The sequence below is a fragment of the Papio anubis genome, chromosome 1, assembly GCF_008728515.1.
Source record: "Papio anubis isolate 15944 chromosome 1, Panubis1.0, whole genome shotgun sequence".
Classification (NCBI taxonomy): domain Eukaryota; kingdom Metazoa; phylum Chordata; class Mammalia; order Primates; family Cercopithecidae; genus Papio; species Papio anubis.
The window spans coordinates 8,890,759-8,916,098 of NC_044976.1; the positions used below are offsets into that span (position 1 = coordinate 8,890,759).

Below are 25,340 nucleotides of genomic sequence, written 5' to 3' on the forward strand. Positions count from 1 at the left end.
GGTGGCTCATGCCTGTAATCCTAACACACTGGGAGGCTGAAGCAGAAGGATCACTTGAGCCCAGGAGTTTGAGACCAGCCTAGGCAACATAGTGAGACCCTATCTCTACAAAAATTAAAAATTAGCCTGGCATGGTGGCATGCGCCTATGATCCTAGCTACTTGGGAGGCTGAGGTGGGAGAATTGCTTGAGCTCCGGAGGTCGAGGCTACAGTCAGCCATGTTTGCACCATTGCACTCAAGGCTGGGCAACAGGGCAAGACTCTGTCTCAAAAAACAAACAAACAAAAAATTACCCTGAGAAGTACATTTTATGGCTAGAGACTTCGTTTCTTTTTTCTTTTTTTTTGACGGAGTCTCGCTCTGTTGCCCAGGCTGGAGTGCAGTGGCAGGATCTCGGCTCACTGCAACTTCTGCCTCCCGGGTTCAAGCAATTCTCTGCCTCAGCCTCCCAAGTAGCTGGGATTACAGGCACCTGTCACCAAGTCCTTCTAATTTTTGTATTTTGTATTTCACCATCTTGGCCAGGCTAGTCTTAAACTCCTGACCTCTTGATCCACCCGCCTTGGCCTCCCAACGTGCTGGGATTACAGGTGTGAGCCACCGCACCCGGCCGCGGAGTGACTGTTAATGGCTTGGAGGGTTTCTTTTTCCGATGATTAAAATGTTCTGAAATCGGACAGTGAGGATGACTGAGCTGTGAACATAATAAAACCATTGTACACCTTAATTGGGTGAATTGTATAGTATGTAAATTAGATGGCAATAATAAAAAAAGCAAACTTTTAACATCAATGTCACCAAGGGTTCAAGTTCTGGCTTACACAGAATTCCTTTCCTGGAGAGCAGATAATATGCAAAGCCAGCAATGGTTTATTTTTACTCACAAATTCCTTACGTATCTAGTAGTCAGGTTCCTATTTTAAGCATGTAGCAAAGACATTGTAACTCTTAATTCTGGAATATAGTCTTTACGGTTTAGTGAGCCATCCAATCCACTTCTCATCTTTAGTCCGTGGCAAAATCGGGAATTTCATGGTACTGTTACTTTGATCGCTCAACTTAGATTTATATAACTTTTTTAATTTTTTGAGACGGAGTCTTGCTCTGTCACCCAGGCTGCAGTGCAGTGGCAGATCTCGGCTCACTGCAAGCTCCGCCTCCCGGGTTCACGCCATTCTCCTGCCTCAGCCTCCCGAGTAGCTGGGACTACAGGCGCCCGCCACCGCGCCCGGCTAGTTTTTTTGTATTTTTTTAGTAGAGACGGGGTTTCACCATGTTAGCCAGGATGGTCTCGATCTCCTGACCTTGTGATCCGCCCGTCTCGGCCTCCCAAAGTGCTGGGATTACAGGCGTGAGCCATCGCACCCGGCCAAATATTTGTATTCTTGTGCACCTGAAGATGGTTTTCACCCACTGACTCCAAACGTCTTCTTTGCATTTGCTGTGTACAATTCAGTGATTTGGGTCTCTCATCCATTTATACTTTCAACTTTTATCAATACTTTTTGAACACACTTAAAAAAAACCCCAGGAAGTATCTCTCTAAAAGGCCAAGGTAAAGTAAAATGAATGGGAGTTCTTGTGTCCGAGTTCTCTTCCAACTGGCCTTTCCTGGAGGAGGCGGAAGAGTGTGTAGCAGATGTTTTAGAAAATGAGCGCTCAATACGGTAGATCGCGCTCCCGCGGACAAGGAGACGTTTTTCGTTTTCTTATCCCTCGCTTAGGCGGCGGGCGCGCAGAATCCAGTGGGAGCGATGAGGTGTTTCTGGGCTCCCAGGTCACAGAAAAGCAGACGAGTGGGAACGACGGAGGCGCCGCGGGCCAGCGCCACCTTCTGGCGGATGTTCCCCGGCGTGCGTCCGGGAGCCGTCTCTCCCCCTGCCAGCCTACCTGGCCCAGGCCCGCCGCGCCCACCGCCCCTGCGCGGTCGCCGTGGCAACGCCCCGCCCTGCCGCCCGCCTCCCTTTGCCCCTCCCCCCGTCCGGCGCGGCTGCGCGGGAGGGGGTGGGACGGGGGCGGGGAGAGGACGCAGGCGAGAAGAACTCCGCGGCGCGGCGCCCGCGACCTATTGGCTGCCACGTCCCGGCGCCAGAAGCCCCGCCTCCCTGACGGGGATCACGTGATCCCTTTCAAAGATGGCCGCCCTGTTGTTTTGATGAATAATACTTGGTGGGGCGAGGGGGAAAGAGTAGGGGTGGGGGGGTAGGAGGATTTACTCTTCCAGCGAGAGCTACGCGCGTCCCATCCTCCCCCTCCCCCCTACCCGGGCTCCGGCGTGGAGGCGGGGCGTGGCCGGCCTGCTTTGGGAGGGGAGGGGCTTCCCTTACAGTGCTGGGCTCTGCCAGGACGGCTGTGGGGTCGCCTTACCTCGGGGTATCCACTCTGCAGTGGACCAGTTCCCGCCAGAGGCAAAGGGTAGGAAGGAGAGCAGGATCTGCTGTAGGAACGCAGCTACCGCGCCACTATCACGAAGACACAGCAGGCTCGGGGCACGAGACGAGCTGGAGACCGCGCTGCCTAGTCTGGGTAACCTGGGAAGCAGAGGGTAGTAAGTGGCGCCTTAAGATAACCCTGTAGCAGCAGCAGTGGCGGCCAGAGGAGGCTGCTCAGGGAACAAGCGGCTGTAGTAGTCTCTGGGGCGATTGGAGTGACCGAAGCCAAGGCAGTTCAGTGCCTCTTGTGTTCTTATTTTTTAACCTCTGACTATGCAATTCTGAAACCTCCCCCATTCGGGGGACCAGACAGCCTGATAGACACCTTCCACTCTCCTTCCTCCCGCCGTGGTCGCGAGAACAGAAGGATCTCTCCCTAACGCCTTTCACCATTAAGAGGAAAGCGATGGAGGAGCTGAGCGCTGATGAGGTGAGGAGGTTGGGGGACACCTTGAGGGATTAGTTGGCAACTCGTTAGCGCTTTGGACAGGGATGATATTGCGCCAGTGCTGTCTGGCCTTTGGGCTTGGAGAAGGAACGGAGATGATATTTTCCAAGAATAACATGACTCCCCATAGGGTCTCTGGTTTTATTCTCCTTTATTCTTTTGCCTTATTTCTTCATTCTGAACTCCATTTGCTTCTTTCCGAGTGTTCTTTTAGGGTCTGAAAAAGAGGAGAGAGCATCTTGAGGTGTTTATTCTTTTCTTCAGGGTATGCAAAGTAGAACGGCTAGATTTACATCAAGTTAAAGTGTGTTGTGTGTCGTCAGGAATTTAAAGCACGATTTTGGATGGAATGAGAATGTATGGTGGGTGAATATTTTTAAAGAAAGCATTTGAAATTCCAAATATGTGTGGTTATTTAACTGTATAAGCTGATTAAACATATCTTTTTGCTTGAGGGATGGTTTACAGACAGATTCTTTGATATTTAACAAAATATATATCTTCTCAACAGTTTAGAGAATTCCAGTTGTATTCTAGTGACTTAATATAAGACCACTAATGACTTCTGGCATTCTTCTCTTACATTCTATCTTTTTCTACTTCTTGAATCTTTCAAACTTGTGTTTTGCTGTAGCAGAGACTGAACAGGAAGCAAGTGGTAGCAAATGAATTTGTAAACTCTCTTCTGTTCTCATTTCTTGAAGGAGTTATACGATCTATTTCTTGATGTTTTAAAGATTGTTTAATAAGTTAGATTGTTGTAAAAAAAAAAAAAAAAAAGCAGTGGCAATCAGGGTACAAGGAATTTCCTACGCTTCTACTGCCTTTTTCCTTCCTTTTTACAAATTGGGAGCTTCCCTTTCAGGACCCCTGCTGGCCATACCCTCTTCAGCCTACCTCCACATTTCTTCCACTGGTTCATCATATAAACTTCCCTACAGTATTAGGAAAGCAGTCATCCATCAGGTTGATTGTACTACAAGATTTCCATGCTCCAGTTTTGGCTACAGAGTATTTAGTGTGTTTACTTAGGGACTGAAATTCTCCAGGTGTAGGACATGGCAGTGGTGTGTTAAGGGTCAGGTAGGAAAGGAAGCAAATGATTTTGTTGGTTGTGATACTTGGATACTTGGTTTGGAAAATCAGGATTGCCCATTCTGCGTTACTGACTTTGTGTTTTTATAAATACATCAGAAATGTAATCTTAAGAGAATATTACACAGTTTCTTTTATTCGGTAGGAAATATCAAGAGATCTCCTAAGAATCACTTTGTTTTATGTGGTTTAAGTTTCTCCACCCTTCCCCGTTTTTCATTAATGTTAATTCTAGTGAGTAATTTCTCTTAAAGCAGAGATGCTGTTTTTTGTTTTTTGTTTGTTTGAGACTCAGTCTTGCTGTCGCCCAGGCTGGAGTGCAGTGGCGCCATCTCGGCTCACTGCAAGCTCCGCCTCCCAGGTTTACACCGTTCTCCTGCCTCAGCCTCCCGAGTAGCTGGGACTACAGGCGCCCGCCACCACGCCAGGCTAATTTTTTGTATTTTTTTGTATTTTTAGTAGAGACGGGGTTTCACCGTGTTAGCCAGGATGGTCTCGATCTCCTGACCTCGTGATCCGTCTGCCTCGGCCTCCCAAAGTGCTGGGATTACAGGTGTCAGCCACCGCGATGGGCCAGAGATACTGTTTTTTAGTAGTACTTTACTCCCAGAAATTACTTTTTTTTTTGATGATCTATTTAGAGGCTTTGCACACTTGAGTTTTCACCAAGAAATTTTTTTCAAACCAGTGAGGCGTTACAGACCAGTGAATATACTATATAATCTAAAATGTGTCTCTTCACTTTGCTCAGTCCTTGAGGAAGGTGTAACTTTTTTTGTGACCATATAAGGAACACATGAAACCTTTGTGGAAGAAATAGAAGAAACTTTTTTTCAAGGTTAGCAGAATATTCAAACAAATGAGAAAAATTAAATTCACTAATACAGGATCAATGTAAAATTATCTTCAACAAATTAGTTGTCCTGAACACAAAAAGCTGATTCAATAACTGCTAATTTTACTCTCAGCAGAACCTGGAACAAATAATAATTCTTTGTTTTTAATTTTAAAAATTTTTATTGTTTTTTGTAAAGACAGGTGTCTTGCCGTGTTGCCCGAGATGGTCTAAACTCCTGACCTCAAGCGATCCTCCCACTTCAGCCTCCCAAAGTGGGAGCCAGACGAATAGTTTTTTGGAAAAAATATCTTTGAAGTTATTTTTTAAAAATTCAATTAAAAATTTTTGAGGTTAGGTAAGCAATTCTCTTGAGACATTTCCAAAGCTTTTGCCTTTGTATTGTTACTCTGTAGTTGGAAACTTGTGTCAGATATGGTAGGTGACATTGATTTGATGACAAAATAATACACTTATATTAATGAAACTTCAAGTTTATATTTCAGGGTTAAAACAGGCAAAGCAGTGATCTTTTAATCTACTTTAGGAAATTAGGTAAGGCAGAGTTTCATATTTTAATAAAATGAAAATGTATGATTACACAGTCCGTGAAAAACAAAGGCTGATATAACCAGACTGGTAGCTTTAGGAACTTTTACATTATGTGCACTTTTTGGTCCCTCTCAGATCACCTAGAATTCTGTGTGTGTGTGTGTGTGTGTGTGTGTGTGTGTGTGAGAGAGAGAGAGACAGAGTTTTGCTCTTATTGCCCAGGCTGGAGTGCAATGGTGCGATCTTGGCTCACTGCAACCTCTGCCTCCTGGGTTCAAACGATTTTCCTTCCTCAGTCTCTCTAGTAGCTGGAATTGCAGGCATGCGCCACCATGCCTGGCTAATTTTGTATTTTCAGTAGAGATGGGGTTTCTCATGTTGGTCAGGCTGGTCTTGAACTCCCGACCTCAGGTGATCGGCCTGCCTCGGCCTCCCAAAGTGCTGAGATTACAGGCATGAGCCACTGCGCCCGGCAGTCTTGTGCTTTTCAGTAGAGTGCTTTAACTTCACTGTTGTTTGTTGTTTATATAGTGTATTATTGTGAGTTCATTGCCCTGTAGTTCACTGCCTATAGGTTCATTGCAGAGCCGTGACTAAGTTCATTCTCTTCAGGAACCTACATTCCGAGGCATCATTATTTACATTATGTTAATTCTATAACCTACTCATGTGTTGTTTCTCGTATCTCAAGGTGGTGCTGTGCGTAGATGGTGTGTTTGTTTTTGAGACAGGGGTCTGGCTCTGTTGCCCAGTCTGGAATGCAGTGGCACAATCTTGGCTCACTGCAGTCTCTCTTAGGTTCAAGTGATCCTCCCACCTCAGCCTCCCAAGCTGGGACTACAGACTCATGCCACCACACCCGGCTACTTTTTGAATTTTTTTCGAGAGATGGGGTTTCACCATGTTGCCCAGGCTGGTCTCAAACTCCTGGGCTCAAGTGATCCGCCCCCCTCGGCCTCCCAAAGTGCTGAGATTACAGGCATAAGCCACTGTGCCCAGCCAAGTAGGGTTTTTAAACTGTTTTTCAACAGTGGTAATGAGATTGCATTGAAGTGATTTTTCCCTCCTAAGTCTTCTTTTTTTTTTTTTTTTTTTTTTTTGAGACGGAGTCTCGCTCTGCCGCCCAGGCTGGAATGCAGTGGCCGGATCTCAGCTCACTGCAGGCTCCACCTCCCGGGTTCACGCCATTCTCCTGCCTCAGTCTCCCGAGTAGCTGGGACTACAGGCGCCCGCCACCTCGCCCGGCTAGTTTTCTGTATTTTTTTAGTAGAGACGGGGTTTCACCGTGTCGGCCAGGATGGTCTCGATCTCCTGACCTCGTGATCCGCCCGTCTCGGCCTCCCAAAGTGGTGGGATTACAGGCTTGAGCCACCGCGCCCGGCCCCCTCCTAAGTCTTCTTTGTGACTTAGTTCATCTGCAAGATGGTTGTTGGCTGGGATTCAGTGTGTGGTCAAGATTTTAGGAAGTGTTGACCCGGTGCAGTGGCTCACGCCTGTAATCCCAGCACTTTGGGAGGCTGAGGCGGCTGGATCACCTGAGGTCGGGAGTTCGAGAACAGCCTGTCCAACATGGAGAAACCCAGTCTCTGCTAAAAATACAAAATTAGCTGGGCGTGGTGGCACATGACTGTAATCCCAGTTACTCAGGAGGCTAAGGCAGGAGAATTGCTTGAATCTGGGAGGTGGAGGTTGTAGTGGGCTGAGATCGCGCCATTGCACTCCTGCCTGGGTAACGAGAGCGAAACTCTGTCTCAAAAAAAAATAATAATAATAAAGATTTTAGAAAGTATTCCTTCCCAAATGCAGAATATGTGACCTTTGACTTTTTAGCAGTGTTCCATAAGTAGAAGAAAATTGACATTGAATGACAGCCTTAGGAGCCGGTTCTGTGCCAGGCACTTGATAGCTCTGTCTCATTAGAGAAAACATTATAAACGAGCAGGTACTATTTTCCTAATTTTACAAGTCAGCAAACTGGGATTTAGGTTAAGTAACTTCTGCATAGTGAGCTGGCTTAGAAGTGATGGGGTTGGAATTCAAAACCAGTGCTCTTGACTCGAAAGCCTTTTTATTTTATTGCTCAACAACTGACATAAATTCACCACAGCTTCTGTATCAGTATCCTGCATAACACTGACCCAGTCTGCTTTGATATACATAGATTTTCTGTAGAAGTGTTGTTTTGCATGAATGCATTCATGATGTGATCAGGGCATTTGGTACTGGTCCTCCCACTCCCATTTTTTTTTTTTTTTAAATGCCTGTTGGGTTAAAAATTTGGGAGTTGGGGCCAGGCGTGTCGGCTCACGCCTGTAATCCCAACACTTTGAGAGGCCGAGGTGGGCGGATCACGAGGTCAGGAGATCAAGACCATCCTGGCCAACACGGTGAAACCCCGTCTCTACTAAAAATACAAAAATTTGTATTTTTTTTGTATTTTTTTGCTAAAATACAGCTGGGTGTGGTGGTGCGCACCTGTGGTCCCAGCTACTCGGGAGGCTGTGGTAGGAGAATTGCTTAAACTCAGGAGGCGGAAGTTGCAGTGAGTCGAGATTGTGCCAGTGCACTCCAGCCTGGGAGGCAGAGCAAGACTCCATCTAAACACACACACACACAGAAAAACGAACAAAAAAGAAATTATAATTAAATTGGAGTGGAGGAGATAGATAGGAATCCAACAGTTATAAAATAGTGCCAGGTGTTATTGTGGAGATATGCGCAACTCACTTAAGAAACATGAGAAGGGACCTTTGGAGGGGCACGGTCTTAGTGAAGACTTTCAAGAAAAAGTGATACTTATGTTGAGAAGCAGTTGCCCTGGGAGCTGTCTCTGAAATGGGGGAGCTCAAGAAACAGCACCAAGTAGTGTGACTGGAGAGATGGGTTTTACCTCGGGTGTGAGGCAGGTACCTGATCTCGGAGGGCTGTCAGAAACATTTAGAACTTTGAACTTCCTTTTTTGTTGTTGTTCTTTGGGACGGTATCTCGCTCTGTTGCCCAGGCTGGAGTGAAGTGGCATGATCTTGGCTCACTGCAGCCTCTGCTTCCCGAGTTCAAGTGATTCTCCTGCCTCAGCCTCCCAGGTAGCTGGGATTACAGGTGCATGCCACCATGCCCTGCTATTTTTTTTTTTTTTTTTGTATTTTTAGTAAAGATGGGGTTTCACCATGTTGACTAGGCTGGTTTCAAACTCCTGACCTCAAGTGATCTGCCTGCCTCTGTCTGCCAAAGTGCTGGGGTTACAGGCGTGAGCCACTGCACTCAGCCGAGTTTCAACTTTCTCTGTAAAATGCCTTTTAGGGATTTTAAGAGGTGAGAAAGATGGGTGGCAAGGGAGTAAAGGGTAGTTTGGAAGAAGGTGGCTGCAGACTGCAAGATATATTAGGAGGCTGTTGTTGCTGTATAGGAGTGAGGCAGTGGAGTCCAGGGGAACTAAGGCATTGCCTGTGGGAATGGAGGGGAGCAGACGGACACCAAAAATACCAAGGACTGTGGTTAACCCAGTTTTGATGATCAGTTAGCTGTGAAGAGGGGAGGGGAGGAGAGATGGAGAAATGACACCTTGGTTTCTAGCTATGGAGAAGGATAGATAGGGGTTGAATAAGGAATTCTGGAGAAGCAGCAGATTTTGGAGAAAGCAGATGTTTCTTTTTCTTTTTTTTCTTTTTTTTTTTTTTTTTGAGACGGAGTCTGCCTGCCCGGTGGCTGAGTGCAGTGGCTTGATCTCGCTCACTGTAAGCTCCTCGGCCTGGGAGCCCCATCTTGCCTCAGCCTCCCGAAAGGACTAAGGCATGCTTCTGCCACCTCCTCGCTAAGCAGGGCTTTGTAGAGAGGGCTCTCACCCTCGTGTTAGCCAGGGATGGTCTCGGATCTCCTGACTCAGGCCTGCCCGCCTCGCTCCCCAAAGTGCTGGGATGGCGTGAGCCACCAGCCTCGGCCAGATAGTGTTTCTTTTTTCTTTTTTTTTCTTTTTTTTTTTTTGAGGCGAGTCTCATGACGCCTCCCAGGTTGAGTGCATGCTGACTGCTCACAAGCAGCCCGGCCTCCGGTTTACTTATCTTCCTCCTGCCTCTTTCAGCCTCCCCGAGTAGCTGGGACTACAGGCTTCCGCCACCACCTGCTAATTTTGTGTTTTTAGTAGAGATGGTTTCACTCCCATAGCTCAGGATGACATCTCCTGATCTTCATGATCTGCCCGGCTTCAAAGCTCCCAAGTAAAATGCTGGGATTACAGGTTTGAGCCGCACTGCACCTCGGCCTCTTTTTTTTTTTTTTTGATATGGAATTTCACTCTTGTTGCCCAGGCTGGAGTGCAATGGTGTGATCTCAGCTCACCACAACCTCTACCTGCTAGGTTCAAGCGATTCTCCTGCCTCAGCCTCTGGAGTAGCTGGGATTACAGGCATGCACTACCTTGCCTGGCTAATTTTTTTGTATTTTTAGTAGAAACAGGGTTTCTCCTTGTTGGCTTGGGCGGTCTCAAACTCTCGACCTTAGGTGATCTGCCCGCCTCAGCCACCCTAAGTGCTGGGATTACAGGCATGAGCCACCGTCCCCGGCCTAACATCCCCACTTCTTTGACTATTTCTTTACTTGTAACAGGCCTGAGGACCTGAGGTCCCTTTTTTCCTCAGTAGGTAGTTGCTACCGTTCACTTTATAACCAGGGCTCTTTCTCAAGCCTGGGAGGACAGTGGGATATAGCCTGCTAGGCCCCTTCTCCTCTCTTTTTGTTCACTGTAGACAAGAGACAGAGAATGATAATAAGGATATTAGCTCTTAATATGTGCTACACACTTAACTTGCTTCTCAAGGTTGGCATTCTTATCCCCTGTTTTACAGATAAGAAAATGGAGGCTAATAGAAATTAATTTATTGAAGGGCACACAACTAGTAAGTGGTAGAACCTGGATTCTAATCCAGAGTCTGACTCCAGAGTTTTCTATCTATTTACTACCTCTAAAAAAAAACTAACCTCAGCCAACTGTAACATTTTTGGCATTCTTTCTTTTTTTTTTTTTTTTTTTGAGATGGAGTTTCGCTCTTGTCACTCAGGCTTGAGTGAAATGGTGTGATCTCGGCTCACTGCAGCCTCCACCTCCTGGGTTCAAGCGATTCTTCTGCCTCAGCCTCCCAAGTAGCTGGGATTACAGGCTCCCACCAGCATGCCCAACTAATTTTTGTATTTTTAGTAGAGATGGGGTTTCACCATGTTGGCCAGGCTGGTCTCGAACTTCTGACTTCAGGTGATCCCCCCACTTCGGCCTCCCAATGTGCTGGGATTACAGGAGTGAGCCACTGTGCCCAGCCACATTTATAGCATTCTTACTGTCCCTTCTGAGATAGGAAGTGGAAGCCCCAGTGGACTTTCTTTTTTTTTTTTTTTTGAGACAGAGTATCGCTCTGTCCCCATGCTGGAGTGTAGTGGCACAATCTCTCACCACAACCTCCACCTCCTGGGTTCAAGCGATTCTCCTGCCTCAGCCTCCCAAGTAGCTGGGGTTACAGGCGCATGCCACTACTGCCTGGCTAATTTTTGTATTTTTAGGAGAGGGGTTTCACCATGTTGGTCAGGCTGGTCTCGAACTCCTGACCTCAAATGATCCACCCACCTCAGCCTCCCAAAGTTGTGGGATTACAGGCATGATGCTGGAGTGCAGTGGCATCATCTCGGCTCGTTACAACCTCTAACCCCTGGGTTCAAGCGATTCTCCTTCATCAGCCCCCCGAGGATCTGGGATTACAGGCGCCTGCTGCCAGGCCCAGCTCTCCAGTGGACTTTCATTCCCCATTTGTTATTGCTGAGAGTGGAGCTCGTCAAACAGCTCCCAGCTCTTGTAGGGAAAAAAGGCAGAAATACTTCTTTGTGCAAAGTGCATTTTCTTACAAGGCACTTGTAGTATCCAGTGGAAATGTCTTCCTGTAAACGGTTCATTCAACAGCACTTACAGTTTACTAGCTGCATCCCTGATAATAGACAAAGGCTGCTGTGTGGAGCTTCATTCTAGTGGGAGGAGAGGGATAAAAAGCAAACATGGCGGGGCGCGGTGGCTCACGCCTGTGATCCCAGCACTTTGGGAGGCTGAGGTGGGTGGATCACGAGGTCAGGAGTTCGAGACCAGCCTGAGCAGCGTGGTGAAACCCTGTCTCTACTAAAAAATACAAAAATTAGCCAGGCATGGTGGTGCACACCTGTAATCCTAGGAACTCAGGAGGCTGAGGCAGGAGAATAGCTTGAACCCGGGAGGCAGGGGTTACAGTGATTCGAGATCACACCACTGCACTCCACCCTGGGCGACAGAGCAAGACTGTGTCTCAAAAACAAACAAACAAACAAACATGTTCACGTACGGTGTCATTTGATGAGAAGTGCTGTGAAGAGAAATACTTAGGGACGGAGTATTGTTACAGAGTATTTCTCTGGCCTAAAGGGATAGACAGCAATCATTTATGTATAATGTGTGCACTTTTAGGAGGTGGCCTTGGAAAGAATTTCAGGGATGGCTGGGAGCTTGCTCAGGGAAGAATGTTCCCAGGTACAGGGAGCAGCAGCTACAGAAGGCCTTGAGGTAAACGCGTTCTTGAGCTGTTCCAGGAATAGCAAGGAGGCCAGGCATGATTAGAGCCTGCTGTGCAAGGGGCACAATGGCAGAAGGTAAAGTCATTCCTCCTTTTTTTTAAAAAATTTTTTTGAGATAGAGTCTTACTCTGCCACTCAGGCTGGACTGCAGTGGTTCAGTGTCAGCTCACTGCAACCTCTGCCTCCCGGGTTCAAGCAATTCTCCTGTCTCAGCCTCCCAAGTAGCTGGGATTACAGGCATGCACCACCATGCCCGGCTAATTTTGTATTCTTAGTAGAGTTGGAGTTTTACCATGTTGACCAGGCTGGTCTCAACCTCCTGACCTCAGGTGATCTGCCGACCTCGGCCTCCCAAAGTGCCGGGATTACAGGTGTGAGCCACTGCGCCTGGCCAACTTTCAGTAAAAACTTACTGAGTTCTCATAACTGTTTTTCAATCATTTCTGACATGTACTCTCTTCCCCCTTGTTTTCATCACATTTTAATATCTTTAATATTGAAATGCTGCTTTTTTTTTTTTTTTTTTTTTTTTTGTGAGACGGAGTCTCGCTCTGTCGCCCAGGCTGGAGTGCAGGGGTGCAATCTCAGCTCACTGCAAGCTCTGCCTCCCAGGTTCATGCCATTTTCCTGCCTCAGCCTCCCGAGTAGCTGGGACTACAGGTGCCCACCACCATGCCCGGCTAATTTTTATTGTAGTTTTAGTAGAGACGGGATTTCACCGTGTTAGCCAGGATGGTCTCGATCTCCTGACCTCGTGATCCGCCCACCTCGGCCTCCCAAAGTGTTGGGATTACAGGTGTGATCCAACGCACCCGACTGAGATGCTTCTTATAAATAGATGGTGCAATCACTGTAGGCCAGGTGGCAGTTGTGACATAGCTGTCATTTCCTGTTGAGGTGTGAACCTGGTTATACCTGTTTGTGTAATCACCCCTTCAGTTGAGTGCTACAGTGTTAAATTTAGTTGCCATTTTAAATGCCTTCCAAAAAATTACACTTAGATTTAGCAGTGAAAGCAAATGTTACTTTGTATGCAGAGAGGAATGGAAACCGGAGGTGGGGTGTCTATTTGATGTTTGTAAAGAAAATGTTTGTTGTTGGGGTAGTGACCACAATTCCATGTTTCTTTCTTTCTTTCTTTTTTTTTTTTTTTTTGAGACAGAGCCTTGCTCTGTTACTCAGGCTGGAGTGCAGGGGCAGGATCTCGACTCACTGCAACTTCCACCTCCTGCCTTCAAGTGATTCTCGTGTCTCAGCCTCCCGAGTAGCTGGGAGTATAGGCGTGTGCCACCACGCCCGGCTAATTTTTGTGTTTTTAGCAGAGGCGGGGTTTTACTCTTGTTGGCCAAGCTGATCTTGAACTCCTTAACTCAAGTGATCGGCCTGCCTCAGCCTCCCAAAGTGCTAGGATTACAGGCGTCAACCACCGCGCCTGACCCAATTCCATATTTAATTGCCAAACACCATCAAGTGAATTAGGGCAGCAGTCCGCAACCTTTTTGGCACCAGGGACTGGTTTCGTGGAAGATAGTTTTTCCATGGGCAGTGGTATGGGGAGGGGAAGGGATGATTTTGAGATGATTCAAGCACATTATATTTGTTGTGCTCCTTCCTTCTTTCCTTCCTTCCTTCCTTCCTTCCTTCCTTCCTTCCTTCCTTCCTTCCTTCGTTCCTTCCTTCCATCCACCCACCGCCCACCTGTCTCACTCTGTCACCCAGGCTAGAGTACAGTAGTGTGGTCTCAGCTCACTACAGCTCTGCCTCCTGGGCTCAAGCGATGCTCCCACCTCAGCCTCCTGAGTAGTTGGGACCATAGGTGCACGCCATCCTGCCCAGCTCATTTTTTGTATTTTTGGTAGAAATAGAGTTTTACTATGTTGGCCAGGCTGGTGTTGAACTCCTGAGCTCAAGCAGTCCACCCACCTCAGCCTCCCAGAGTGCTGGAATTACAGGCATGAGCCACTGTGCCCAGCCTGTGTGCTTTATTTCTATTATTATTATATTGTAATATAGAATGAAATAATTACACAACCCACCATAATGTAGAATCAGTGGGAACCCTGACCTTGCTTTCCTGCAACTAGACCGTCCATCTAGGGGTGATGGGAGAAAATGGCAGATCCTCAGGCATTAGATTCTCATAAGGAGTGCGCAGTGTCGATCCCTCGCGTGCAGAGCTCAGTGTAGGGTTCACGCTTCCATCAGAATCTGATGCCACTGCTGATCTTGCAGGAGGTGGTGGAGCTCCGGTAGTAATGCGAATGATGGGGAGTGGCTGTAAATAGGGATGAAGCTTCTCTCCCTCACTCGCTTGCTCGCTTGGTACTGGTCTGTGGCCCAGGGGTTGGGGACTCCCGCATTAGGGAACTTCAGAGAGGCAGAATTCCATAAGTGTGTGAAGCCATGTCACATTGTATAACTGAACATAGGAGGATTGCATTTCACACTCAGACAATGCAGCCTTAGGTCAGAGACACTCCACATTCCTCAGAAAGAAATTTCAAAGCTTTGAGAGCCTGGTGTAACTGGTGACAACTCTGTCCTTGTCTGTTGTTCAGGCATTTTGTTGTAGTTTAATGTGCCATATATTTTTTTTTTTTCTTTTTTTTTTTTTTTTTTTTGAGACGGAGTTCGCCTTTGCAGCCCAGGCGGAGTGCAGTGGCCGGATCTCAGCTCACAAGCTCCTCAGCCTCCGGTTCACGACCTGCCTCAGCCTCCCGAGTTGGGACTACAGGCGCTCACCACGCCTCCGCTATTTCTTTTTGTATTTTGTAGAGACGGGTCACCGTGTTAGCTAGGATATCTCTGACCTCTGACTCGCGATCCCATCTCGGCCTCCCAAAGTGCTGGGATTACAGGCTTGAGCCACCGCGCCCGGCCATATTTTTTTTTTTCTTGGTGGTGAAAAATAATGGTGCAGTTTACAGTCTGACATATTTGATGAAATATGGTCTGTGTCCAGCATTGTTCTAGACCATGAGGATACACCAGTGGACAAAACAGACAGAAATCTGTGCCCTCCTGGGCATTCTGGCTGCTGTGAGGAGAATAGATAAGGAGGAAAGAGCAAAAGCGGAGAGAAAGGCGGCCATGGAGAGAGTCCCAGTGAGAGATGATGTGAGGGCCACCCACTGGGGTTAGTGGCCGAGAGGGGGAGAAGGGGCCAAACACTAGATGGTCAGATACATTTTGTGGGTAGAGCCGATAGGATTGGGTAGTGGGTTGCGCGTGGGGTGTGAAAGAGTGGAGTGGAAGGTGCCGGGATGAGTTAGGTTATCATCGAGTTGATTGTGGTAACAGAGAGACATGAAGTGGCAGCTGCTGAAGCCAGATAGATATTTATTTCTCTCTAAATAGAAGTCTGGGTAGGAGGCCGGGCTGGTATGGCAGCTCTGTGCTCATTAGGAGCCCAAGTGCCTTCTGTCTTATACCAACTTTCCTACCATATGGCTTCCATCTTTTGGCCCTTGTATGTCTGCATTCTGGCCAGAGAAGGGAGGGGAGGTCATGTGCCTCTTCATGGCACAGCTTGAAAGTTGCACAGATCACTCCTGTTTACCTCTCACTGGCCGGAACCCAAGTCACATGGCCACAGCTACTTGCCGGGAAGGCTGAGAAGCATGGTTTTTCTTGGGCGGCCATGTGTTCAGCTGTACGTTCTCCCACATCAGAAAGGGAGAACAGTCTATGCCTTTCTTTCCAAACCCTTCTCCCAAGGGAGACAACCCCAGATCAACTTCAGAGTCCAGAATCCCTGGGTGATGTATGTTCCAGGAATCTTTAGTTTAAAACAAAGTTATCAGGGGCGCTGCTGTGCCCCGTACCATGGTGGAGAGGTTAGGATAATGGAAGTAGAAACTCCTGTTTGGAAAAGGGAAGAATGGGGAGTAATACCCTGTGCTGGTCCATAGCCATTGTCAGCTCCTGCCAGGCTGAGCTGTGAGCGCTTCCTGCCCTGGGAGTACCGTGAGGTTCTGACCTCGCCTTTCTGGCAACCTTGATTCTGGTGTCTTGGAGGAGCTCCCTTGTGCCTGGCCCTCTGTAGCCTCTGACTTTCCTCTCCGGAGAGTTTTTCTGTGTTTCTTTTCCTCTGGGGTCAGGTCTGAAGTGGACGTTGGAGGCTCTCCTCTTTGTAGGGTTAAACAGTTTCTCCAGCTTGCTTCCTGTTGGATATTGAAGGAGTGGGCTTTTTCAACCCTACTTAGCCCCAAATTACCAGACTCTGTAAACTTTGATTGTAGGCCGGGGACGTTCCTTAGGCAGATCTATATTCCCTTTTATCTTTGTATGCGAATTGGCAAGCTTTGGCTTGAGTCTGTTTCATGCTTGCGGGACTTCTTGCTTGAAGTGGCATGAAGCCAGTAAGCACCAAATTTTGTATTGTTCAACCAGTTCCCCTAGAATTACAGGCCGTGTTGGCATGCAGGCTGTTTTCTAAGATACCACGGGTTTTGCCAAATGTTTTATTGTGACCTACAAGGACCGCCATCCTTCCATCCTACAATATCTGTGCCCATGCTGACCCCTAAGCCAATGCTACATATTCGTATTCTGTTAAGGCTGATTACTTCCAGCTTCTAAATTCTGTGTATTAGTTAGGATATTGATTTGACTGCTGTGGCAGAGATTGAAAATAATAATGGCTTAAACAAGATAGAAGTTGATTTTTTTTCTATTTCAAGTGAAAATCTGGGTAGGTAGTTGAGAGCTGGCTTAGTAACTCCATGACTGCTAGGGGGCCAGACTCATGCTGTTTTGAGCACTGTCATCCTCTAGCTTATAGGCCAGGAGGGCTGCTCCAGCTTCTCTGAGGAAATCTGCATCCCAGTCCTCAGGTAGGGCCTCAAGTAGGAGGAGAGGGCATGTTCTATCCTGTAAGAGCGAGGCCAGAAAGCTTCATATATCATTACTTATATCTCCTTGGCTAGAGCTTAGTCTCCTGGCCACACTCAAATGCAAACATGGCTGAATGCATTTTATTTTATTTATTTTACTTTTCCAGAGACAAGGTCTTTTCTGTCACCCAGGCTAGCATGCAGTGCAGCCTCTAACTCCTGGGCTCAAGTGATCCTCCTGCCTCAGTCTCCTGAGTAACTGGGAGGTGTGTGCCACTGTGTCCAGCTAATTTTTAAATTTTTATTAGAGACGAGGGTCTCACTATCTTGCCCAGGCTGGTCTTGAACTCCCGACTTCAAACAGTCCTCCTTCCTCGGCTTCCCAAGACCCTGGGATTACCGGCATGAGCCACCGCATCCAGCCTGAATGTGTTTTGGGAGGCAACTAGCTTTCCTACCACAGGGATACCAGGAATTTTGGCTTAAGCAGCTCAAAAAATGGAGTTGTCATATACTGAGATGGGGAAAATTGAAAGAGAAGATTGGGAGGGAGACGTTGTCATCTGGTTTGAACATATCATGAATATGTTGCCTGTTCTTTATCTGTGTGGAGATGCGAAGTAGGTTGTATAGGAGTTTGCAGTTCTGGGGGGGATGGTTGGGGTTAGAGATACTAATCTGGAAGTTGTCATTGTATTTAAAATCATGAGAGTGGACAGATTTTACCTAGAGAGTGAGCATAAATGCAGAAGAGAAGAGGACTGAGCCTCTATCCATTCCAGCAATTAAAGGTTGGGAGATCAGGAGGATTCAGAAAAGGAGACTGATAAGAAACAACCACTGAGGTTGGAGGACAGTCTAGAGAGCATGGAATCTGGTATCCAGGGAAAGAAAGTATTTCATGATGGGAAATGTTCAACTGGGTCTAATGTTGATAAAATTAGAGGAGGACCAAGACTTGACTATGGGATTTGGCGACCTGGAGGCACTTCGTTACTCTGACAAGACTGATTTCATTGCTGACTAGAGCAGGTTCAAGAGAGAATGGGAGGAGAAGGGAGGGAGCTCAGGAGTGAGGCGTAAGCTCCAGGGGTGCACTGGGAAGCCATCTGTAGTTGGCGGAAGCCATGGGTTTTAGAAGTGACAAGAAAACGTGGTGAGCATATCTTTTTCTGTTTTAACTTTTCCCATTCTCTGCTATAATCACTACTTTCTTTATTCATTTAACACTCTGTTTCTCTCTCTTTCCCCGAGGGAGGAAGTAAAGACGTAGAGATATATTTGTATATCATTCCTGGCATGAGGTTTTGGGCCTGAAGAGTTCCAAATAATAAATTTTGAGACATAATATGGGGAACGTTGGATCATGTTGTTTTTAGAGCTTAAAAAATAGCTGAGTGGCAAATATTTAAGGGTAGGGGACTTGAATATTATTTGTTTGCTTAATTTCAACAAATATTTGTGGGCTCTATGTGGAGATTCTGCTTGAATATGACGAAGTCCTGGTTCACCAAGCACTCCAGCCCAGCCGGGACACAGTAGAACACCGCCAGCTGCATTCCCGCGTTAAATAGACATTTCAGTAAAGGGGGTACAGTTGATGGAGCAGTTAATTCTGATGGGGAATGTAGGAGGACTGGGAAGATTTGAATTAGTCTTTAAAGATGATTAGGGGCCGGGCGCGGTGGCTCAAGCCTGTAATCCCAGCACTTTGGGAGGCCGAGTGGTGGATCAATGAGGTCGGGAGATCGACCATCCCGCCAACATGGTGAAACCCCGGCTCTACTAAAAATACAAAAACTAGCCGGGCGGTGGCGGGTCAGTCCCAGCTACTCGGAGGCTGAGGGGCGGAGAATGAACCCGGGAGGAGCTGGGCAGTGAGCCGGCAGATCGCCACTGCACCCAGCCTGGCGGTGAGCCAGACCTGCCTCCAAAAAAAAAAAAAAAAAAAAAAAAAAGCATTAGGACTTGCCATTTGAACATTCGTAGCTGTATGCAGTGATGCACCTGCACCTCGCTGCTTGGGAGGCCAAGGGGCAGGAGGTCACTTGAGCCCAGGAGTTTGAGGACCAGCCGGCAATCATGAGACCTTCTAAAAAAAAAAAAAAAAAAAAAATTTCCAAATTAGAAACAATGTTGCCGGCGCTGTGGTCAGCCTTTAAATCCAGCACTTTGGGAGGCTCTAGGCGGGCGGACAGGTCAGATCAGACCACGGTGAAACCCCGCCTCCTGCCAAAAAATACAAAAATTAGCCGGCGCCGTTGTGGGCCTGTAGTCCCAGCTACTGGAGGCTGAGGCAGGAGAATGGCGGAACCCTCGAGGCGACGCCTGCAGGAGTCGACGCGCCACTGCACTCCAGCCTGGCGACAGAGCGAGACCTGCCTCAAAACAAACAAACAAACAAAAAAAAAACAATGTTGGCTGGGCATAGTGGCTCATGCCAGTAACCCCAGCAATTTGGGAGGCTAAGGTGGGCAGATCACTTGAGTCCAGGAGTTTGAGACCAACTTGGCCAACACAGGGAGACCCCATATTTCCAAAATAAATAAAATAAAATAAAAACTTAGCCGGGTGTGGTGGCACACACCTGTGGTCCCAGCTACTTGGGAGGCTGAGGTGGGAGAATCGCTTGAGCCTGGCAGGTCCAGGGTGCAGTAAGCTGTGATCCGTGTCATTGCACTCCAGACTGGGCAAGAGGGCAAGACCCTGTCTCAAAAAAAAAAAAAAAAAAAAAAAGTTAGAAAAACAAGTCTGTGGTGAAGAGAAATGTTTCATTTACTTCTTACTCTGGGCAAACTCTGTTACATTCATTTTTTTGAAATTGATGTTAGAAATATGAGAACATTGAAGAAAAACTGAAGATGGTGACAAATATGGGATATTGGTAGCTGCTTGCTGATCTGAAAGGCTGTTTTTTTTTTTTTTGAGACAGTCTTGCTTTGTCACCCAGGCTGGAGTGCAGTGGCACTCTCAGCTCACTGCAACCTCCACTTCTGGGGTTCAAGCAATTCTCCTGCCTCGGCCTCCCGAGTAGCTGGGATTACAGGCATGCACCACCCCACCTGGCTAATTTTCATATGTTTAGTAGAGACGAGGTTTTGCCATGTCGGTCAGACTGGTCTCAAACTCCTACCTCAGGTGATCTGCCTGCCTTGGCCTCACAAAGTGTTGGAATTGCAGGCGTGAGCCACTGTGCCTGGCCTAATCTGAAAGGTTTTGAGATATATCAGGCACAGCCAAATGTGTGACCCCAAGCTCTCCAAAACCACTAAGGGCCTGCAGCAGCTGAAGGAGTAGGTGATAGGGAGAAGTTGGAGGAACAGGAAAGGGATTTCATTAAAATCCCTTCTCTCCTAATATTAACCACACTGCACTGAATTATTTATTCACTTAGTGTAGCTCCTACTGGACATAAACTCCTGGCTATTCTTGTTTACTGCTTTTTATCCAAATCCTAGCACAGGGCTTGGCACAGAGTGGCTCAGAACAAATACTTGTTGAATGCATGAATGAATACAGCGATACAACATGTCTTTTCAGTACTCCCTATTCTTTTTTTTTTTTTTTTTTTTTTAATAGAGATGGAGTTCCACTATGTTGCCGAGGCTGGTTTCCAACTCCTGGCTTCAAGCCATCTTCCCTCCTCGGCCTCCTAAAGTGTTGAGATTATAGGCGTGTGCCATCACAACCGGCCTGCCTCCCAATTCTTGTATTGCAATAGTGTATTTGTTTGCTGCGTTAAGTTGTGTTACTTAGGTTAAGGTAGGCACTTGACGAAAAAAGCCTCATTATCAGAGTTCTGATTCAGAGTCAGACATACCTGCAGGGGGTTTTGGTTGTTTGCTTTTTGTTTTGAGACAGGACTTGCTCTATGGCCCAGGCTGGAGTGCAGTGGCATTATCATAGCTCACTGCAGCCTCAAACTCCTGGGCTCAAAGGATCTTCCCGCCTCAGCCTCCTGAGTAGCTGGGACTACAGGCATGCTACTGTTCCTGGCTCTTACCTGGATTTTATTTGGACCAACAAATTGGATGATTCTGGGTAAAGTACTTAATCTTTCTGAGCCTCAGTTTCTTCACTTATAAAATGGGGGTGTGGAATACCATCTGATAGCACCGTTCTTCAGAGTAATTGGAGTGATATGAGGTGTGCGTGGTGTAGTGACCTGGCCGAGTGGATTCTTGGGACAAGTTAGTTCTCTTTCTCCAAGTAAGATTGAATTGTATATAATTGGAGTTTTAGTTGGTGTCCGTATAACATCTAACAAATCTTTTGCATATAATAATGCCAACAGCATAAATAGTGGTATCTCACTAGTTAAGGCAGCAAATAGGCCATGGCTTATGTGAAAGGTTGGGTTGGAATCCTCTCCCCCGACCCATTACTTCCAAAAGTCTCTTCTCACCCAGGGGCCGTCTTTTGTATTGAGCCATAGTGCTACCACTTTTTCTAAAACGTGGAGTGATTGGTGGCCTGAATGTACTAAGAGGGTGAAGGAGGAGTGAGGAGCTTTGAAAGGGAGAGAAGAGTGTGCAGAAAGGGGACCCGAGGAGTCCCAGGAGAAACGTTCTGCACATCAGACTAAAGAATACAGCCTGAGGTGACATACTTTACTCCCATCAGATGACGTATTTTTGTCTTCTGGAAGAATTGTACCCCTCCCAGCAAGGGGGCACATCTCTGAATTGGATGTCATTGTATTAACTACTCACCAGCTGCCAAATCTTTGGCATCCTGTCCAGTTCTTTGGAGGCAATATCAAGGTTGGGAAAAAAGGTATCTTTTGGGTTCTGGTATTGAGAAGTGCTCCACCTTGACTTTACCTTTCTCATTAAATTAAACATGACATGTTCAATGCACATTGCTTCTTTGTTCCCTGTCAGTGCTTGGTATAAATTCCAGATGTCTAATAGTGTCATGGTTTTTTTTTTTTTTTTTTTTTTAAGACAGGGTCTTGCTTTCTTGCTTTGTCACCCAGGCTGGAGTGTAGTGGTGCCATCTTGGCTCACTGTAACCTCCGCCTCCTGGGTTCAAGCAATCCTCCCACCTCAGCCTCCCGAGTAGCTGGGACTATAGGTGCATGCCACTATACCTGGCTGATTTTTTTATTTTTATTATTTTTTTTGTAGAGACAAGGTCTCACTGTGTTGCCCAGGCTGGTCTTGAACTCCTGGGCTCAAATGATGCTCCTGCCTTGGCCTCCCAAAATGCTGGGATTATAGGCATGAGCCACTGGGCCTGGCCAATGGTGATTTAATTAGTTAGATTTTCTGACTAGATGAGGTAGCACATGGCTTTAATGGACCTTTATGGGAATTAAACTTCTAAGCTGTCTGAGTAGATCATATTGAGTGCTTGTTGTGCCAGGCACTCTTCAGGAATCATGTCTGTGATCATGGTCTTTGGTTAGACCTGTGTCTATACTTGTCACCAGGGCCAGCTTCACGGGCATGTGACTGCAGGCAGAGGTGCTCCACGCTTGGTTTAATGCTCTCCTGTTGCTGTCTTGAAATGTTTAATGCATTTGAACGAGGTAGCCTGCATTTTCATTTGTCATGCGGCCCTGAACATTCGGTAGCTGGTCTTGGTTGTCATGGACTTTTTCTGTGTAGGTGGATATCTGCCTGGGTAGATGTCATAGTTCATTTGGACTCTTTTATAACAAAATGCCATAAAGCGGGTGGTTTGTACACAGCAGCAATTTATTATTTACCGTTCTGGAGGCTGAGAAGTCCCAAGATCAAGGTGCTAAGAGATTCAGTGTCTCTTGAGAGCCAACTTCTTGGTTCATAAATACCTGTTTTCTCACTGTGTCCTCACTTGGAGGAAGGAGCAAAGGAGCCCCTGGGACTTCTTTTATAAGGGCATTAATCTGCAGGTCATGAGGGGTTCCACCCTCAGGACCTCCTCACATCCCAAAGGCCCCATCTCCTAATTTTATCAGCGGCCCTCCAACTTCAGCCTTCCGAGTAACTGGGACCACAGGTGTTTACAACCATGCATGACTATTATTTATTTATTTATTTATTTAATTTTTTTGAGATGGAGTTTTGCTCTTGTCGCCCAGACTGGAGTGCAATGGCACGATCATGTTCTGGGGTACATGTGCTGGATGTGTAGGTTTGTTACATAGGTAAGCGTGTGCCATGGTGGTTTGCTACACCTATCAACCCATCACTTAGTAACCGAGTCCAGTGTGCATTAGCTATTTTTCTTAATGCTCTCCCCACCCACTTCATGGCCGATTTTGAAAACTTTTTTTTTTTTTTTGAGACAAGGTCTCCCAGGCTAGTCACCCAGGCTAGAGTGCAGGAGTGCAGTGGCGAGATCACGGCTCACCTTTGCAGCCTCGACCTTTCAGGCTCAAGCGATCCTCCCACCTCAGCCTTCTAAGTATCTGTGACCACAGGTGGTGCCACCATGCCTTGCTAATTCTTTTATTGTTTGTAGAAGAGGTCTCGCTATGTTGCCCAGGCTGGTCTTGAATTCCTGGGTTCAAGTGATCCTCCTGCCTTGGCCTCCCAAAGTTCTGGGATTACAGGCGTGAACCCATGTCCGGCTGATACTGAATGTTTGGATAACTAATTTTCTTTCATCAAATCTTTTTTTTATTGTTGGGGTAGTAATTAGAATTATTAGATTATTTTTTTTTAAAGACAAGATTTTTGACATGTAAGCATTTATTTCCATAATCTTTTTTTATTTTTATTTTTGTAAGCTATTTTATTTCTTCCGCGATGATTTAGAGGGACTATCTTCAAACCAATGCAAATATTTTATAAATAATATCTGGCCATTTTCTGACCAGTTGAGTAATTTGTTGCACAGTAAGCTACCTCACATCTTTCAGCAAGAAATACGTTAAATTTGAGTAGTAAAGACATTGCATAATGAATTAGGACACAATTAAAATTTGCTTCAAATAGTTCTTTGGAGGAGGGGACATGACACTTCTACTCAATGAAGAGAAACATTTTGACAGTTCAGAGGTCTTTTATTTTTTTAACACCTCTTATGCCATGAATTCATAGGTAATAGGTTCCAGCAGCTCAGACTTCTTCCCATTGGTTCTCACACAGTGTGCTTCTCTGGTACCTTTCTCTTTGGCTTTCTTCTTTTTCTGATCATTTTCCTTCATGTGTTTTAGGAAGTGATGCTGGCTCTTAGAGCTTTAATGTGCTCAGTATGCATATTAATTCTTTTGGCAAGACTGTTGCCCTTGTTCATTTACTACAATGCCGGCAGCACGCTGGGTAACATTGTAGACTCTTCCACTAGCCATGGTAACACTTGTGGGGCATTTTTTTTGGAACAGTATCCATTCCCTTGGTGTCTATAATATCACCTTTCTCTCTCTTTTTTTTTTTTTTTTTTCCCTCGCGAGATGGGGTTTTGCTCTTGTTGCCTAGGCTGGAGTACAGTGGCGTAATCTTGGCTCACTGCAACCTCCACCTCCTGGGTTCAAGCGATTGTCCTGCCTTGGCCTCCCTAGTAGCTGGGATTACAGGCGTGTGCCACCACGCCCAGCTAATTTTTGTATTTTTAGTAGAGAGGGGGTTTCTCCATGTTGGTCAGGCTGGTCTCAAATGCCAAACCTCGGGTGATCCACCTGCCTCGGCCTCCCAAAGTGCTGGGATTACAGGCGTGAGCCACCACATCCAGTTTTTACTTTGAACAAATGTCCTTGTGCCAAAAAGTTTGATAATTTCTAGTTTAGGGAAACATGAATAAAGCATCTTTTGGCTTGAAATGTTACGATTAGAGTGGGTTGTGAGTGGGAGAATTTTAATGAATGCCAATTGGAAAAAATGCCTGTCAAAGTGTCTCATAGGCCACCTTTTCATCATTTTTTCTTCTTTTCATCATTTTTCTTCTTTTTTCCTTTTCTTTTCTTTTCTTTACTTTTTTTTTTTTTTTTTGAGACGGAGTCTGGCTTTGTCTCCCAGGCTGGAGTGCAGTGGCACAATCTTGGTTTACTGCAAGCTCCGACTCCCAGGTTCACACCATTCTCCCAGCCTCCCTAGTAGCTGGGACTACAGGCGTCTGCCACCATGCCCGGCTAATATTTTGTATTTTTAGTAGAGACGGGGTTTCACTGTGTTAGCAGGGTGGTCTTGATCTCCTGACCTTGTGATCCACCTGCCTCGGCCTCCCTGTTTTCTTTCTTTATTCTGAGACAGGATCTCACTCTGTTGCCCAGGCTGGAGTGCACCGGCAGTATCATGGCTCACTGTAGCCTTGAACTCCTGGGCTCAGGTGATCCTTCTGTCTTAGCCTCCTGAGTAACTAGGACTACAGGTGTGTGCCACCACACCCAGCTAATTTTTAAAAAATTTTGTAGCGATGGGGTCTTGTTATGTTGCCCAAGCTGGTCTCCAACTCCTGGCCTCAAGCCTTCCTCCACCACACTCAGCCAACATGGGGCATAAGTTACCAGAATTAGTTTTATGGAATAGCGTTAGAAGTAGTGGATGGGGGCCAGGTGCAGTGGCTCATGCCTGTAATCCCAGCAATTTGGGAGGCCAAGGTGGGTGGATCACTTGAAGTCAGGAGTTTTAGACT

General features: G+C 46.6%; 1 protein-coding gene across 5 annotated transcripts in view; it reads left to right on the plus strand.

Annotated features, from left to right (window-relative positions):
- The first annotated feature begins 2,126 nt into the window (after positions 1–2,126).
- UBE4B (ubiquitination factor E4B) overlaps positions 2,127–25,340 on the plus strand; it is a 147,188-nt gene continuing 123,974 nt past the window's right edge. For all 5 annotated transcript variants that reach the window (XM_031669297.1, XM_031669298.1, XM_031669318.1 and 2 more), the window contains exon 1: positions 2,127–2,864. In XM_031669297.1, the coding sequence (XP_031525157.1) occupies positions 2,841–2,864 (24 nt within the window). In that variant the 5' untranslated portion in view covers positions 2,127–2,840. The remainder of the gene's footprint in view (positions 2,865–25,340) is intronic.